This window comes from Colias croceus, chromosome 30, assembly GCF_905220415.1.
Source record: "Colias croceus chromosome 30, ilColCroc2.1".
NCBI classification, from domain to species: domain Eukaryota; kingdom Metazoa; phylum Arthropoda; class Insecta; order Lepidoptera; family Pieridae; genus Colias; species Colias croceus.
In genome coordinates this window covers 3830635-3847651 of record NC_059566.1, presented here as the reverse complement: position 1 = coordinate 3847651, position 17017 = coordinate 3830635, and the positions used below count along the sequence as shown (strand labels likewise).

The 17017-nt window shown below is 35.0% G+C and overlaps 3 protein-coding genes across 3 annotated transcripts; 2 read left to right on the top strand and 1 right to left on the bottom strand.

The window, feature by feature from the left end:
* Positions 1-1126: 1126 nt before the first annotated feature.
* Positions 1127-2669, bottom strand: LOC123704694 (the record flags this gene model as incomplete). Its single annotated transcript, XM_045653124.1, has 3 exons — positions 1127-1686; positions 2195-2473; positions 2663-2669. Coding segments are annotated over 3 exons (516 nt in total), but the record flags the coding sequence as incomplete, so codon positions are not given.
* Positions 2670-5388: 2719 nt separating this feature from the next.
* LOC123704555 lies at positions 5389-7823 on the top strand. Its single transcript, XM_045652934.1, has 4 exons — positions 5389-5422; positions 5516-5635; positions 6047-6250; positions 7588-7823. The coding sequence occupies exons 1-4, from the start codon at positions 5389-5391 to the stop codon at positions 7812-7814; spliced, it is 585 nt and encodes a 194-aa protein (XP_045508890.1). The 3' UTR covers positions 7815-7823.
* A 3604-nt stretch (positions 7824-11427) lies between these two features.
* On the top strand, positions 11428-16738 carry LOC123704554. The gene is made up of 6 exons (XM_045652933.1): positions 11428-11515; positions 12148-12289; positions 13379-13481; positions 14357-14570; positions 15630-15813; positions 16648-16738. The coding sequence occupies exons 1-6, from the start codon at positions 11428-11430 to the stop codon at positions 16688-16690; spliced, it is 774 nt and encodes a 257-aa protein (XP_045508889.1). The 3' UTR covers positions 16691-16738.
* The last annotated feature ends 279 nt before the right edge of the window (positions 16739-17017 follow it).

Sequence of the window (17017 nt, the reverse complement as noted above, 5' to 3'; positions counted from 1 at the left end):
TCTTCTTTTTAAACGCGTTGCTTCGACGGGTCAATTTCAAGCCAGAATCATCAAAGAAAAACTGTTTATAGCAGCCTTGCACAAATTTCAGCTAACTTTACAAAGTTTATTTTTAAAAAGGTATTTTTTTCTGGGTCGTAATCCTCAGTAACCTTGATGGGCACATATATTTCTTTTTATTTTACTTTTTGGAAAGCTGAAACACGTAAAACAAAAAAATATGAGGTAAGTTAAAAAAGTATAAATTTCAATGTAAAAACGAACAATCTTATAACTACATGTGAGTGCAATACCGATGTCATGTGTTGTTTCATTACTAGTAACAATCTTTAAAATGGTGTTCTAAATTTTCATCATAATATTGTTATTACAATATATTCTCTTCGCTATCCATAAAAACTCGTCATCATGGTTACCTTACTTGTTAAATCTGTTTATTGAAAACTTGTTGAAAAATGATAAAGTATTAGGGAAATAACAAATTTAACATGACTGCTTACTAAAATGATGCTAAATTAGACAATTTTTGCCATTGAAATGATTCTAAACAGGTAAATGCAGGAGTATTGAGGAATATTGTAAATAACGTAAATATACACTTGCCTGTGAAATTCTATGCCAGAATTTGGTGTCCAAACACTTCTGCAATTTTGCACAATACAATGCATTCTTTATATTCGGAAAATATTCATTAAATAAGCAACAATATTAACTTAAATATTCGAAGCGACGCAATTTTTTTGACACACATGCCATATTGACAAAGTGAGAGTTGCTACAATTTTATTATGGTGACTACCCATAATCAGGGAGTATCGCTTTTTAATAATTGGTTCAGATACTTAGTTTATTTAGTATAAATAATAATTGTCTCATCCAACAATGCTTCTGAATGACGTTGATGGCAATTTATCAACAAACTCATGTACAAAAACTAACCTTTTGCACAGAATATTACAGCATACATAGTAGCCTTGGGAAAACTTCGTATTAACAGTGGCAATACCAAGTTAGGTGTGAAAGTGATAAAAAACATGAACTGGGCAATATTTTCTTGTTACACGTCAATGTTCATACCGAAATCTCCAGTGTATTAGATATAAGCTTCTTGGAATAAACATCTACAATGACGGCCAATCATAGACATAAATGGTCTTACCACAAACAATTTAAACACAGTCTAACTTTAAACCAGGGACCTGACACTTTGATAGTTGTCTATGTGAAATACGACAAAACTAGATTAAAGAGAACCCGCGCTTAAAGTTAAACCCTGTCTCAAGTTTTTTTGTGGTAAGACAGTGAATTACACTATCGTGATTGCCTCTACTCGCCCCACGTTGCCCATTGTGAACCATAAGAATAATTCTAAAAACGTCGCAAATTCAACAAAATCCAACATTCCAGGCAAATAAAAATGCAATTGAATCCAGATCAATCCAGTTAAAACCAGAAATCACAAACGATAGGTCTTCTTACTTCTTAAATCGGCCGGTTTTGACAATGCCTTTTTCTCTATGACTCTAATCATATCTATCAAGTTTGTGATTTCGATTGCCTTATTGGCGATTTGCTCGTATGCATTGATGTGTTCCATTGGCTTCCAATCGTGGTAGAGCCGTTTTAGAGTGAGCGATATGTCGGTCATAATGTTGTATTTGTCCGTAATGTCGCCTATGATGAAACCTGGGGAAGGGAAATAAGTGATTTATAAAAACGAATTATCTATGAATACTTGTAATGCTTGTTAATGGCAATACCGTCACGTCATGCAGTAAGGCGATTTTGGTATCTTTAAATATTGCCAAAGAAGTTTCACTTCTGATACGTGAGCAGGGCTCTGATATTTTTGCTCTATAAAATTGTATACTACATTATTGTATTATAAAAATTTAGATCTCTCTTGTAGGAGATGGGATAAGAAAGGTAATTTTAAAATGTTATACATAAAATAACAATATATGAGCTGTTATAGAAATACATACTTCACATTGCACGTGGGTTTGTCCGCGGATGAAACGGCGGAGCGTGGAACTCAAACATTTATTTATAAAATTAGAATTCTTCTTGAAGCACTTTCGAATCGTCATTTTTTAACATTTACCATGGATTCGGAAAGCAGTATCTACAGAGAAGAACCGGCAAGAAAAAAAATCCTACCAATTAATATGGCACAGCAAAAACATTAACAAACCCATATCAAACGCCGAAGAATTGACATAATGTCCTCTTATTAACTCTGCTCTTCTCACTTTCAAGTCGCTATCTCTTACTGTCTCGTACATAAGCCTAAATAACTTCATTTTCATGTTGGAATCCTCTGACGTAAGTTTCTCTTGCCCTTGTCTTAAATGTTCAATGCCTACTCTTCGATTTTCGAAGTTATCCCTTAGAATCTTCAGTTTGGAAGGCCAGGATAAATCTTTGATGATGCGGTTTTTTGGTGATAGGTTCGGAAGGTAGGCGTGGAGATCTGAAAAATTAAACAGAATTTTAGATCTGGTATTATTGTGTAGATTTTTGTTCTCTTTCAGTGTATTTCAAGAGGTAAAAAAGTGATTTAAGATCTCTAAGATCTAAACTCATAAACTGCTAGATTAGTTCGTCCATAAAAACAGAGGCTTAAAACTTGGATCATACTAGCTGCGCTCCGCGATTTCACCCGCGTGGCTCACCCGCTCCTGTTGGTCTTAGCGCGATGATATATAGCCTATAACCTTCCTCAATGACTGGGCTATCTAACACCAAAAGAATTTTTCAAATCGGATCAGTTCCTGAGATTAGCCCGTTCAAACAAACAAACTCTTCAGCTTTATAATATTAGTATAGATTAGAAAAACCAATCGTATAACATAGGAACATAAAAGGAAGATTTAATAAAACAAGAATAATTTAACAAAACTTTTATTTCTCATCATCACCACCAATAATCAATTTCCCAACCATATTCGATCGGCCACCACCACCTCGTCGATTTTTTCGGCTTATTTAAACCCAAGAGTTTCTCATAAATATACTGTTTATCTCTCTTTTTAGTCTTCTTAGGTTTTGGCGGTCTGTACGACGTAGATTTCTGCTTCCTCCCAGTCCCTGTACTACCCCAACCTTCGCTCGTGGTTTCTATATAATCATTTATTTCCTCGTTCTCTTGCACGTGATATTTCCTCTCGATTTCATGGAACATACCATATAAATGGTCTATTTCCCAATAGTGATGTTCAATTTCTTCCAAATACATAATGAGTTCCATTGTATAAAGGCGTGTCTTCATGTAATGGCTGACGTTGTACTTGTCGACCATTCGTCGGTATTTCTCCTGTATCACGCAGGCTACGAAACCGACTTCGAAGGGTGCAGAATTGTGTACTTTCTTCTTTATATAAGTTATGGTTGCTATGCGACGATTGGTATCTTTTATGATGTCGTCTGTTGTGTTGAAAAGCATCTTGGCTGAAACTAGCTCTTTATGCGCCAACTTTTTTAAATTTGATCTTTGGGGGAGACCTGCAAAAGTTTGTTTTATTGTATTTTCCTTGATGATGTAGAAGTATAAACCTCATGGTGTTTTTTTTTCATTTATAGATATTTTGTTTCTTTATTGTTTTGCTAATAAATTAAAAAAGTATGTACGATTAAAACGATAGGTCCATTAAAATAGAGTTAAGTCTTTTTTCGTTAAAAATGTCAATTGTGTTTATCTTCTTTCTTCTTTTTATTATTCTTCTCTCATTCTTCTGTCTTCCTAATAAGATGGTATTTCACATTTGTTTCACTGATCGATTTTTTCTTCAAAAAAAGTTGGGTAATCTACCACATTATATGACTAATATCTACGTATTTTTATTAACTACTAGCTTACCGCCCGCGGCTTCGCCCGCTTGGTCTAAAACCTAATAAATTATATACTAAAACCTTCCTCTTGAATCACTCTATCTATCAAAAAAAACCGCATCAAAATCCGTTGCGTAGTTTTAAAGATTTAAGCATACAAAGGGACATAGGGACAGAGAAAGCGACTTTGTTTTATTATTTATACTATGTAGACCCCACTTTTTACGCCCCAAAACACACTTTAGACATTTAATTCAAAAAATTATAAAAACTACGGGAATTAATTTTTAATAAAATTTTCAGTTCAAATGTGTGCACGCGCATAACTTGAATTACTGAACCAATTTGGATACTGTTTGAAGCATTAAATAGAAACATTAAAATACTTACATGGTGAGCATAATGCGAAAATTATTAATACTTTATACAACATTGCAGTTAAAATGTGTTACTTTTATAGCATCATAAACACTGTTTAATTAAATTTGAAAATCTACCAAAAATATATATTCCTAATTTCCTAGACTAGTATGCGCCCGTGACTTTGACGATGTTTTGCTACCATCGAATTATTTTATTTGTAACAAAATCACAGCTATTTATTCGTTAAAATACCGTCAAAATATGTCCAGAAGAAGCTTGACTGGCCCAAAAAATAGACGGGCAGATAGACAAACTCCTGATAACAGCGAAATGATTAAAGAATTCTCATAATCGGTTAAGTTACTTGGGAGCTTTTATCATCGTCATCACTATATAAAACAAAGTCGCTTTCTCTGTCCCTATGTCCCTTTGTATGCTTAAATCTTTATAACGCAACGGATTTTGATGCGGTTTTTTTTTAATAGATAGAGTGATTCAAGAGGAAGGTTTTAGTATATTATTTACTAGCTGCTCCGCGCGGTTTCACCCCCGTGGCTCCACCCCTGTTGGTCGTAACGTGATAATATATAGCCTATAACCTTCCTCGATAAATGGGCTATCTAACACCGAAAGAATTTTTCAAATCGGACCAGTAGTTCCCGAGATTAGCGCGTTCAAACAAACAAACAAACTCTTCAGCTTTATAATATTAGTATAGATTAGGTTTATGACAAAGCGGGCGAAGCCGCGGGCGGAAAGCTAGTGTACCATATATAAATAAATAAATTGGTATAATTTTTTTTAAGTTTATTATCGTTTAATTGTAGTTAAGCAACATTAAAATATTAAATACTTGAATAAATTAGACATTATTGTTCAGTAGTTGTAGTTTCATTATGTTGTTTTTGTTAATATACTTGATTATCGGTAAGTTTTTCATAAAATAATCATATGAAGAAAAATGTGTTTATAGTTTGTATGTGTGTTAGTAAGAACGTATGGACTATGGATATTTGCTATTCTTAGAGTATAATGGATCATCAGGCTCATAGGTAAATGTTACTGAGATAAAAGAAAAAATATTACCGAACACATGGACCTACCGATGAATACGGCGCTACATCTTGCCACGGACCGGACTCGATGGCGACAACTAATTAACGACCCTGGTGGTGGGAATCACGATCCTCAGTAATGAGGGAACGACTAAAGAGAAAGAGAGAGAATAGTAGTTTTTATGTTGTTTGTGTGTGCATTTTGCCGCACATAAATAAATGTTTCTTACCAAATTTCCACTTTTACTTATTTTTATTGGTTTTAGATTTATCAGGAACGAATGGACAAGTATATGGACCAAAAACAGTGGCCCCAGAGGTGAAGTACTGGGCCTGGAGGTTAGAACAACGGCATATATTGAATATGACTATAGAACTTATTAGAGGTAAGTATTTTTATTTATACTTCACTACATAGTATAAAACAAAGTCGCTTTCTCTGTCCCTAATCCCTTAGTACCTTTGTATCTTTAAAACTACGCAACGGAATAGATACAGTTTTTTTAATAGATAGAGTGATTCAAGAGGAATACTTTAGTATATATTATAATTTATAAGGTTTCAGTCACAGCGGGCGAAGACGCGGGCGGAAAGCTAGTCTATTATGACTTAGAATTTTTCAATACGGACCAATCGGTGCGTGGTAAATGTTAAAAATATGTAGTGACGATTCAAAAGTGCTTCTAGAAGAAGTCTTTGAGTTTGCATTGTTCCTAGAGTAAGCACGTTCAAACAAACAAAATCTTAATATTTCTTATAGATTCACAGATTTGATAAGTGTATTATTAATTCCATAGATACAACATACAAACTGAAACACGCTGAGCGAATACAAGACGAACATAAACACAGCATAGGTTATGAACTGGGAACTATAGCTGCGGGGATCTTGGAGCGATTTCTATACATGCTCAAATTGTATAGATACTACGCGCAGATAAAACATTTACAAGAAGACAATGTGTTGGTGGAGGATTATATGATTGCTCTGCACAATTGTCGTAAGTATAAACTTTTTTGTACTATACAATAGGGGATCGCTTGGCCACGATCTCGCCTGATGATAAGCTGAGATGTGACCTAAAATGGAGCGCGGCATAGCACAATATGCTAGTAGCATGCAATAGCTTACAAAATAAAATCGATTGATTTTTTTTAGTTCAATGTTAACAAACAAACAAAAAATTGTTCCTGTTTATAATATTAGATAGACGGGTTATCAAATAAGGTCAGTTCGTTCGTCTGTTTGCCGAAAATTATATTATGTGTGGGATGATATGATAAGATGAATGATTAATTTATGTTTCTGAACATGTGTAAGATTAGTTTCTGAAAGATGATGAGAATGGAAGAACGATAGACTATGAGAAAATGTGAATAAGAAATAGTATAAAATATTAGTCACAATTTAGTAAATAATTATTGAAGTGAAACTTCTATAGCCACATAGGCGCGTTGAGAGTAAAATTTCAAGGTGACATGATACATCATGGCAATATCTTCACGTCATGGAGTAAGGCAACGATTTTGGTATCTTTGAATCTTGCCAAATAAATTTTACTTCTGATACGTGTGCTCGGCACACATGCTCTTTTTATCACTAGCTGTGCTCTGCGAGTCACCTGTAGTTCCTAGCGGTCCTGTTGATCTTAGCGAGATGATATATAGAGGTAGCCTACATATAGCCTTTCTCGATAAATGGGGCTATCTAACACCGAAAGAATTTTTCAAATCGGACCAGTAGTTCCTGAGATTAGCGCGTTCAAACAAACAAACTCTTCAGCTTTATAATATTAGTATAGATGTATATCTGTTTTGCTTCCACGTTACTTTTCTATGGCATTAAAATAAATGTATTCCTTTAATAGTACCTACTTCGGTAGTATTATACAGGGTGTCCCACTATTGGTATACAAAGCGCGAAGGGACTTGTAGTTTTACATACACTGATGACGTAAAAAATACTTAAACAACAGAATTATGTCAAAAAAATTTTTGTTGTTTTCTTCTCTAGCTTCGCGCAGCCGGCATATTATACCGCTTCTCCAATGTGAGCATTTTGTCTATGAAATCATAATCTTAAACGATAGCTCACGTGCTGGTTAAAAAGTTGGGCGGGTCGCTTGTTATGGGTGTACACATAGAGTTTTAAGAATTCATCTATTTGAAAAAAAAATGCGTCTGGAATTGTATAAGTATTTTTTACGTACTTAGGTACGTACAGCGTATGCAAAACTATAACCTCCTTTGAGCTTAGTATACCAACAGTGGGACACCTGTATAATAACCAGTAGGATAGCACAGATATATTTTTAACAAAATTACTTTCTACTTTCAGAAGGCGCCTACCACGAGATCCAACTCGAAAAAGAGATGTTCTTCCAAATACTACAAGCACATAAACATATAGACCCTAAGAAAAGAATTGAAGACAGGATACGAAAGAAGTTAACCAAACATACCATGGTAACCATATCTTGGTTCACGAAAGGTTATCGACGCATGATGAATAAAGCTTGGAAACCGGCGGAGGCAAAATTTGATGTTGATTTTCAGTTGAAATAAATGGTTTCGTTAAAATTTTGTTGTTTTATTTATCCTACTTATCCTATCCTATCCTATTATCCTACTTCCTACTTTAGCCTACTAATTCCTACTAATATTATAAGTGCAAAATTTGTGAGGATGGATGTATGTGTATGTGTGTGTGTTTGTTACTCTTTCACGCAAATAGTACTGAACCGATTACAATGAAATTTAGCACACTTAACACATAGGATAGGTTATATCTCGGAAATCCCATGGGAACGGGGACTATGCGAGTTTTTCTTTAACGCGGGCGGAAAGCTAGTGTCTTTATATGTGTGAAGTGATGTACAATATTTTCTTCTCTTTTTAAAGTATTACATTTCATTGTTAGTTACTGCATTAAAATTAATAGTATGCTGCTGCGATAAAATGTATTTTACATCTATACTCATAAGAGTATAAACTAATTTACTAGCTTACCGCCCGCGGTTCGCCCGCTTTATCTCAAACCTAATAAAAAACCTTCCTATTGAATCACTCTATGTATTAAAAAAAACCGAATCAAAATCCGTTCCGTAGTTTTAAAGATTTAAGCATACAAAGGGTAATAGGGAAATAGAGACAGAAAAAGCGGCTTTGTTTTATACCTACTGTGTAGTGATAGTGTTACTAGCTCACAAATACCTCACAATATACATATTTTCTGCATGTTTTTTGTTATTTTTTCATTCAACTACTAAAACGAATACCTACATTAATAAATTCATGATTGGAATATACAATCAAGTTATTATAGTTAACAGCTTCATAAAATGTACAAGTGTGCATACCTAAGCATATAATACATAAGTGAGCAATGTTCAAATAATAATGAGGTATTTTTGGTATCTTGGTAAGTTTTTTATTAAGCTTTATGTACAAATCTATAATTTAACACGTTCACTGCGGCACAGAAATATCTGTACTTTCCATTACTGCGTTACGGGTCGTTTTAAACCTTGTCCTATACCAGAGATTGTGGCGGCACGAGGCATATTAAACCCCACCGCCCGTAGTAGACCAAAATCGTTTTTTTGGCGCCAAATAAGACAAAGTGTGTGGCTTTTGTCGTGATTATTATTAACAATGAGTTCATTAACCTAAATCTACCGTCGCCCGTGGTTAGATTAGTTAGTTTAGATTCTAGGGGTAAAATAAAATGTGGGGTCTGATGTACCCCATACCGCACTGAACAATAGCAGTTTTTCATATAATTTAGTGATGGGAAAAGAAATATCGATTTTATTTAATTGTATTTATTTATCAAACTTATGGATGTTTTTCATTAAAACAGGCCAAACAATAGGTAAAATATTGTTTGCAACCAGTGCATTCTGTGAGAATTTTCTTTACTTTTTTGTCAGCCTCACGACTTGTTAAGAAGGTGCGGAGTTTTTAGTAACATCCTACACGTCTCCTCTTCTTTGATCCCTTTAAGAGATGATGTGCCTTGTTTGTTGGCTTGTTGACTTGGGCAAGAGTTAAATTTTGATGAGCCATACACCGATTGCCGGGTGTTTTGGATTTGCCGCTAGTTGATTCAATGAACAAACACACTAATAGTAATCATGATTATCAACCTATTTGAAGAAAGTTACTCAACATGTCACATTCACGTTTCTATTAACGATATTTATTATAACGAGTAGTTAGGATGTTTGTAAATTACCTGTATCTACATTCAAGTCATTCTTTGTAAAAGCTTCAATAAGTTGTTCTACAAATAGTCTCGAATGCGTTGCACAACACTAACCGCGTGAGCTAGCTTAGGGTGCGGTACGAGGTGCGCGGTGGTACGAGGTGTTCGCAACCTTGTTCCGCACTGTGTTAGAATTTTTATTTGTTCAGTGCGGCACGAGGTCTAAGAAACCCGGTATTAAGGTCGGTATACCATTGAACTAGGAATCAATAGCACATCTTAGATATATAGATATCACTTTCCTACACTGAACCAGATGGAAGTTATGCCTCCCGCACGACAGAGAAGTTTACGTTTTTTCCTACCGCTATAACGACGAGACACGGACAGGGTGTTTCAAGCCCTGTTTCGCAGCTAACGTGTTAACAAAAACCGGCTTCAAGTAGTGTAGAAGATATAATTTAATAATAAATTTGCCTTTTCCGCGGCTTCGACTGCTTTGTGTAATCTGGAGAACCGCTCTATCATGAAAAAATGCATCAAAATCCGTGTACCTAGTTTTAAATATCTAAGGAATAGGCATATCCTACTATTTTATAAATGCGAAAGTTTGTGAGGATGTGTGTGTGTTTGTTACTCTTTCACGCAAATACTTCTGAACCGATTACAATGAAATTTAGCACACATATAGACAGAGGTGAGTGACTTTGCCCACGGTTTCTCCCGCTTGGTCTTGTATAATTTTTTTGAAGTGAAACTTCCTTAGGCGCGTTGAGAACAAAATTTCAAGGTTGCGTCATGGCAATACCGTCACGTCACGGAGTAAGGCGACATGCCTGTTTCCTAACGATGTTTTCCTTCACCTGTAGATGTCTTTCTTACTATATTTACTTTTTATGTATAAGAATTTGTGTCATATCTATGGCTACCACTTTGACGAACTTTTTGGTCCTCTTACGTGACGGTTTCATCAGAAATCGTTTTCTGAAATCTCTGATGGTGTGATGTGAATAAAAAACCTATCAATAATATTTTGCAAGATCATCTATCCTATTTATCATCGAGTTATATGATGACACTCACCGATTTCACGATTCTAATCCATACTAATATTACTTATAAATGCGAAAGTAACTCTGTCTGTCTGTCTGTTACTCAATCACGCCTTAACTACTCAACCAATTTGCATGAAATTTGGTATAGAGATATTTTGACACCCGAGAAAGGACATAGGCTACTTCTTACCCCGGGAAATAGGATAGGTTTTATCCCGGAAATCCCACGGGAACGGGAACTATGCGGGTTTTTCTTTGACTGTGATATATAATTATCGTTAAGTGTACAGTCAGTTTTTTGCTTAGTGTTTTTTTTAATACAAGTGGTCGTCCAGTAGTCGAATATTTGAGCATATCTATACTAATATTATAAAGCTGAAGAGTTTGTTTGTTTGAACACGCTAATCTCGGGAACTACTGGTCCGATTTGCAAAATTATTTCGGTGTTAGAAGGCCAATTATCGAGGAAGGCTATAGGCTATATATCATCACGCTAAGACCAACAGGAGCGAAGCAATGCGGGTGAAACCGCGGGGAACAGCTTTTAATCATAAAACAGAGTATGAGGTTGTGCGAATGAATGGTAGTGTGTGTTATATTACACATACTTAAGTTTAAACATTATTAAATATATTATGTTTAAAATATTTAAATGTATTTTTTTTATATATGCAGTCTGCAGTTCTATATAGAAATTATAATTGTGCCAAATTTTGAAAGAAAGAAAAAGAAATAAAAATTTAATACTCCTCGTTCTGCGCAATTTCCGTAAAAAGAGATTAGTAAGTTTTTCGCTCGGTTCGGTTTATTACAGTTCGGTTTCCAAACATTTTTCTTTCGTAATGTAGATATTTAATTAATTTTTTTTGTAATTAATATAGATACACAATTTTCAGTGTGTATGTCTGTAAAAGTGATGGCTGATGAGATGCCATCTTACATAGAAGAAATGAAAGATGAAATGTCACCAACTGTTTATACCCGATTTGAAGATAAAAGCAAAGGTAGTTTTAACACGATTTTATTAGCTTCACCGTATGATCGTATGTAACCGGTTCCTTTAGACTCGATTTTGACCCATTTTAAACGGACAGATTTTTCCGACTTAGTACACTTACCAAGATGACAAAACAATATTTTTTTTAATTAAATATACTTAATCAATTTTACGTTTACAGCTTTGTTACACTTATGGTAAAATGGCTGAACTGAATACTGAACATCCTTATTAATATCTATTATAAATGCGAAAGTAACTCGGTCTGTCTGTCTGTTACTCAATTACGCCTAAACTACTGAACCAATTTGCATGAAATTTGGTATGGAGATATTTTGATACCCGAGAAAGGACATAGGCTACCTTTTATTGCGAAATATGTACCACGGGCGAAGCCGGGGCGGACCTCTAGTTTCATATATTTTTAATTATAGAGCCTAATTTATTTCAAATATTTAACAAAGTTTAGACCAAAGCACATTTCTAATTTATACTAATGTTATAAAGCTTAAGAGTTTATTTGTTTGTTTGCATGAACGTTCTAATCTCAGGAACTATAGGTCCGTTTTGAAAAAATTATTTCACATAGAAACACTGATAGATATTGAAGCTCATTTTTTTATTAATATTGACCCTCAGTATACAAGCCAAAAACATTAGAAGAACTTCTGGGAGACACACGTCGGTATTGGAAAACTCAGCGATGGGGTACACACCAATACGGAACATACGGGAATAGAGGCCAAGTGTGTGTCTACATACAGATGTCCTATAAGAACGCGTAAGTATGTAACAATCTGTGGCCTTTCACAGGTCTCAAACTATCATCAAAATCGGCTCAGTGGTTTAGTAGAGGGTTATTTTCGCGTTAACAATGTTATAAGAGTGACAGTAGATATTATGTGATGTTTTATAAGAATGTGTAAGTATACATTACGTGGCAATCAATCTTATTTGTAAAAAGAAATAGATAGATAGAGAGACAACTTTCGTCTTCAAACGGCACACTAAGAGCTAGCGCGCTAGAGCAACTTTTGTCTCCGCAACTATTTTGTCTCTCCCATCAACTCTGGGCTATGAAAGTGCGCGCACGTAGCGACGCAACTCCCCATATAGTTGATGGGAGAGACGAAATAGTTGCGGAGACAAAAGTTGCTCTTGCGCGCTATTATAGTGTGCCGTTTTACCTGAACGCACACACGATTAGACGTCAAAGTGAGATGGCATGATTCAACTATCGTCCGAAAAAAGACAACTGAAGTAAAAGCTAAGTCACATTTTGACGCCTAAGTATACAATATGTGGCAAACGTTTACATGGCATGACATTCTGTTCATGCCATAAATTACGTGGCAAAACATTAAACGACGTTCACATGGCATGTCTTATAGGAACGCGTAAGTATACATTACGTGGCAAAATGTCGTGCGACGTTTGCATGGCATGGCATAACATTCTGTTTATGCCATTTATGTGGCAACAATTATGCGGCAAAATATTGTTTGATGTTTACATGGCATTAAATTCTGTTCATGCCACTAATGTGGCATACAATAAGTAACGTTTACATAGCATAGCATTGTGTTAAGAGCCATTTATTTGGCGACAATTACTACAATTGCTTTAACATGGCGTAACTTTATTTCAGTATGATAATTGATGTATCTTCAAGTAATAAGTAGTGCTAACTAAAAATATTAGGTACCTAGCTGTTTATTAGTTCGAATCTCTCTAACAAAACGTAAACTAATATTGAGTGGGTTGTATTTATGATTATTATAGTAATGATGGTGGTAAATTTCAAAGAGCATCTAGAAGAAGTCTAATTGAATAAATAAATGTTTGTGTTTGAGTTTGATGACCATTTCAGTATCACAAATATGAAGCGCTATTTCCGCATTCGAGGTACATACGCTGACAATTCGGAATACGAAATTGGCTACGTTACACACGAGATAATATTCCATTACCAGGTAAAACCATTTATTTATTTATTAGCTTCCGCCCGCGACTCCCTCCGCGCGGAAAAATTAAGATTTATTTTTTTCTACGTATTTTTCCGGTATAAAAAGTATCCTATTTTATGCCCAGGATAATAAGGTATAATTATATTAAGTTTCATCGAAATCGAACCGTTAGTTTTCACGTGATGCCTGAACATACAGACAGACAGACAGACAAAAATTTTTTAATCACATATTTGGGTTTGGTATCGATCCTGCTATTTATTTTTTCAATATTTTCAATGTACAGAATTGACCCTTCTACAGATTTATTATATGTATAGATTACCTGCTGTGCTCCGCTGTTTTACCCGTAGTGCTCCGCTCCTGTTGGTCTTAGCGAGATGATATATAGCCTATAAGCCTTCCTCGATAAATGGACTATCTAACAGTGAAAGAATTTTTCAAATCTGACCAGTAGTTCCCGAGATTAGCACGTTCAAGCAAAAAAAAACTCCAGATTTATAATATAAGTATAGATTACAAAAAAAACGATGACGTAATAGAATTATAATCATCATCATAATATTCATAATCGTAATTGCAACGGAGCGAAATTAGAAGGTGCTTTTGTCATTCTTTCACGTCGCATCGGGGCGATTTAATGTTATGACTCTTGTTCTTGGAGACAGTTGGAAGGTTAAAGAATGGTTAGTTCCCATGGGTGATGGGAAGATTCATTGGGTGTGTATTTTAATTTATAGACTCCAAGAGATCACTGTTAGCTCGCTTTGAAAAGTTTCCCTTCAAAAAACATAATTTCGTTGTAACCAAGGGACAGTGCTAATGTTGACTAAAGCCACGAGTGCAACTCATTCTCTTACACCGGAACAACATGGTTCCAGATCCTTCTAGAACTTTACCAGCTGATCGAGAAGCGGTTTCTCCTACACCCAAAACTCAACGCCGCTCCAACTGAGCTCATGCTATACTTCTACTCAAACATCGTTGAGGAAAGCAGAACAATAATATACTTGTGTAATATGCTGCATGAGGTCGAACAGAAGTACAAAGGCAGGGGATCGAAGAAGAATAAGAATGCGTTTGATGATTATTTAGGTAAGTAATTATCTTATATATAAAAATGAATCGCAAAATGTGTTGGTAAGCGCATAACTCGAGAACGGCTGATCCGATTTCGATAATTCTTTTTTTATTATATTCCTTGAAGTACGAGGATGGATCTTATGTAGAGAAAACGTAAACATGTACCACGGGCGAAGCCGGGGCGGACCGCTAGTTTTTTATAAATCTAAAGTCAAAACTTAACCAAAAAATGGGACCACATTGTAGACAGTTTTCAAATATTAAACTAATTAAAGTCGAAAGTCAAATCAAATCATTTATTTGCAATCAAACACGGTTACTATGCGTGGTACATTTATTGTGACATTTGGAACAATGTCTCCTATGCTAGGAAAAAACCTGTGTTTATAGCCTATAGGAGACATTCATCCGTCCTTTGTTACAAATTCAGCAGGTACCTACTTTTATTGAAGTCGGTTGATAAAGCTCTTAGAAAGGTCTTGGGATGCTCTGCAGAAGTGATAATTTAAGTTGCTGGGTTGGGAGGGATAGCCAGACATATTGGCGCCGAAACGCGATAGGTAACAAAGCGGTTTATTCACCACGCCCTTCTAAAATAAGTTATCACACAATTCTGGATCGTGAGCCATTCAAAATGCGTTATTAACTCGACAAATACCGCTAGCTCTATGTTGGCCACTGGCCACAACTGTGCATCATGTCCATTCTATTTTGTTGCTAAATGCCGTTAATTAGTTTGAATTCTGTTTTGTCCACTATTAAAAAAAAACAATTCATAAAACCCTTAAAATTATTGTATTGTCACAGATCCTTGATGAGTGTATAGTTTAAATTCAATCTGTCTTTTAAGGGGCTGTTACGAGCAAATTTAACAGTGATTGCGCTCTCCTTTACTCCCATACAATTGGACAGTGTGCGCAAACGAGAGCGCAATATCACTGTTACTTGGCGGGGCCAGGTCGTAGAAGAAAATGATAAGAAAATATGTGATTTAAGGAAAAGTGTGGGTCATATGCAAAATATCACTCGTTAGAGTTTCAGGTATGAATATGTTTATTCTTTATCAAACAGATGAATCAAGCAAAAAGGGATCAAAATCAAACGTGCCACTAACAAAAGAAGAGCAGTACGAAGAGTATGTGAAAATGAAAGAAAGAGAAGCAGCTAGGAAGAGAAGACAGTTAGCGAAGCAGAGAAAGCAGATGGAGAAGTATGGAGTGAGGACGCGGCCATCCATATTCGTTACAAAGAAAGGGTACCAATTTCTTTCGATTCTATTTTAATATAATCTATACTTACTATTATAAAGCTGGATAGTTTGTTTGTTTTAACGCGCTAATCTCAGGAACTACTGGTCCGATTTGAAAAATTCTTTCGGTGTTAGATAGCCCATTTATCGAGGAAGGCTATAGGCTATATTATTATAACGTTAAGACCAACAGTAGCAGAGCAATGTAAAAATAGTACCTGTAATCTAATTAGATATTGGTAAAGTTCGACGGCATGTGACACTTGGCCAGCGTGGTGGACCTGTACCCTCATAAGAGGCCCGTGTCCCAGCAGTGGGAACGTATATGGGCTGATGATGATGATGATGATGAATAGATAAAAGGATTGTTATTTGTAGAAAATCTTTAAGGGGAATAGTTTATTTATAATCTAATATAGAAGATAGAGCATATTTGATGATTTGTTTGCGTCGATTTAATTTAAAAAAATACTAACCTGAACTAATTTGAAAAAATATAAACAAAGTCGCTTTCTCTGTCCCTAAGTATGCTTAAATCTTTAAAATTAAGCAACGAATTTTGATGCGGTTTTTTTATTAGATAGAGTGATTCAAGAGGAAGGTTTTAGTATATAATTTATTACGTTTTAAATAAAGCGGGCGAAGTCGCGGGCGGAAAGCTAGTATGAAATATATTCATCAATAAGATAGATATGATACTAGGCCCTAGGCCCTAGGGGATATGTTTAGTTTCGAAGAAATCATAATAAAGGATTGTACATACTCGCTTAAAATCCGGCATCTCTTTTTCATTTTAATATGCTAGTGTCTCATATATTATTATACTATTAATTTTTCCAGTCGCTTCCCGCTACATTATGGATGGTCAATAGAAGAATGGTGACTTCGATTAAACACCTCAAGTTGATACAAATTTTCTTTTATTTCTTAAAACTACCCTCGTTTAAAAAGTATTGTAAATTTGTCTTGGATACTTTCATAGACTCTACATAAATTATACTATAGAGTCTAGAGAGATGCTTTAGCGAAAAGCTATACTTATAAAAAATTAAATATATCATTGAAAACAATACATAAATAGCATGAATTATATTGCAGTTAGCTAGTATACAGATTTATCTACTTCCACGATTTTCGATTCAATTTTTTATGTAAAAATCCAACTTGCAAAAGAAAATGTACACTAATTTTAATTTAAATTTAAATAAAG

Bases quoted from the DNA above. Each gene is read 5' to 3' on its own strand.
- LOC123704554 (XM_045652933.1), top strand. From the start codon at position 11,428: ATGGCTGATGAGATGCCATCTTACATAGAAGAAATGAAAGATGAAATG. The intron at 11,516-12,147 runs GTAGTTTTAACA...ATTGACCCTCAG, and splicing joins ATTTGAAGATAAAAGCAAAG to TATACAAGCCAAAAACATTA. The intron at 12,290-13,378 runs GTAAGTATGTAA...TGACCATTTCAG, and splicing joins CAGATGTCCTATAAGAACGC to TATCACAAATATGAAGCGCT.
- LOC123704555 (XM_045652934.1), top strand. From the start codon at position 5,389: ATGAGGGAACGACTAAAGAGAAAGAGAGAGAATA. The intron at 5,423-5,515 runs GTAGTTTTTATG...TATTGGTTTTAG, and splicing joins AAAGAGAAAGAGAGAGAATA to ATTTATCAGGAACGAATGGA. The intron at 5,636-6,046 runs GTAAGTATTTTT...TTAATTCCATAG, and splicing joins GACTATAGAACTTATTAGAG to ATACAACATACAAACTGAAA.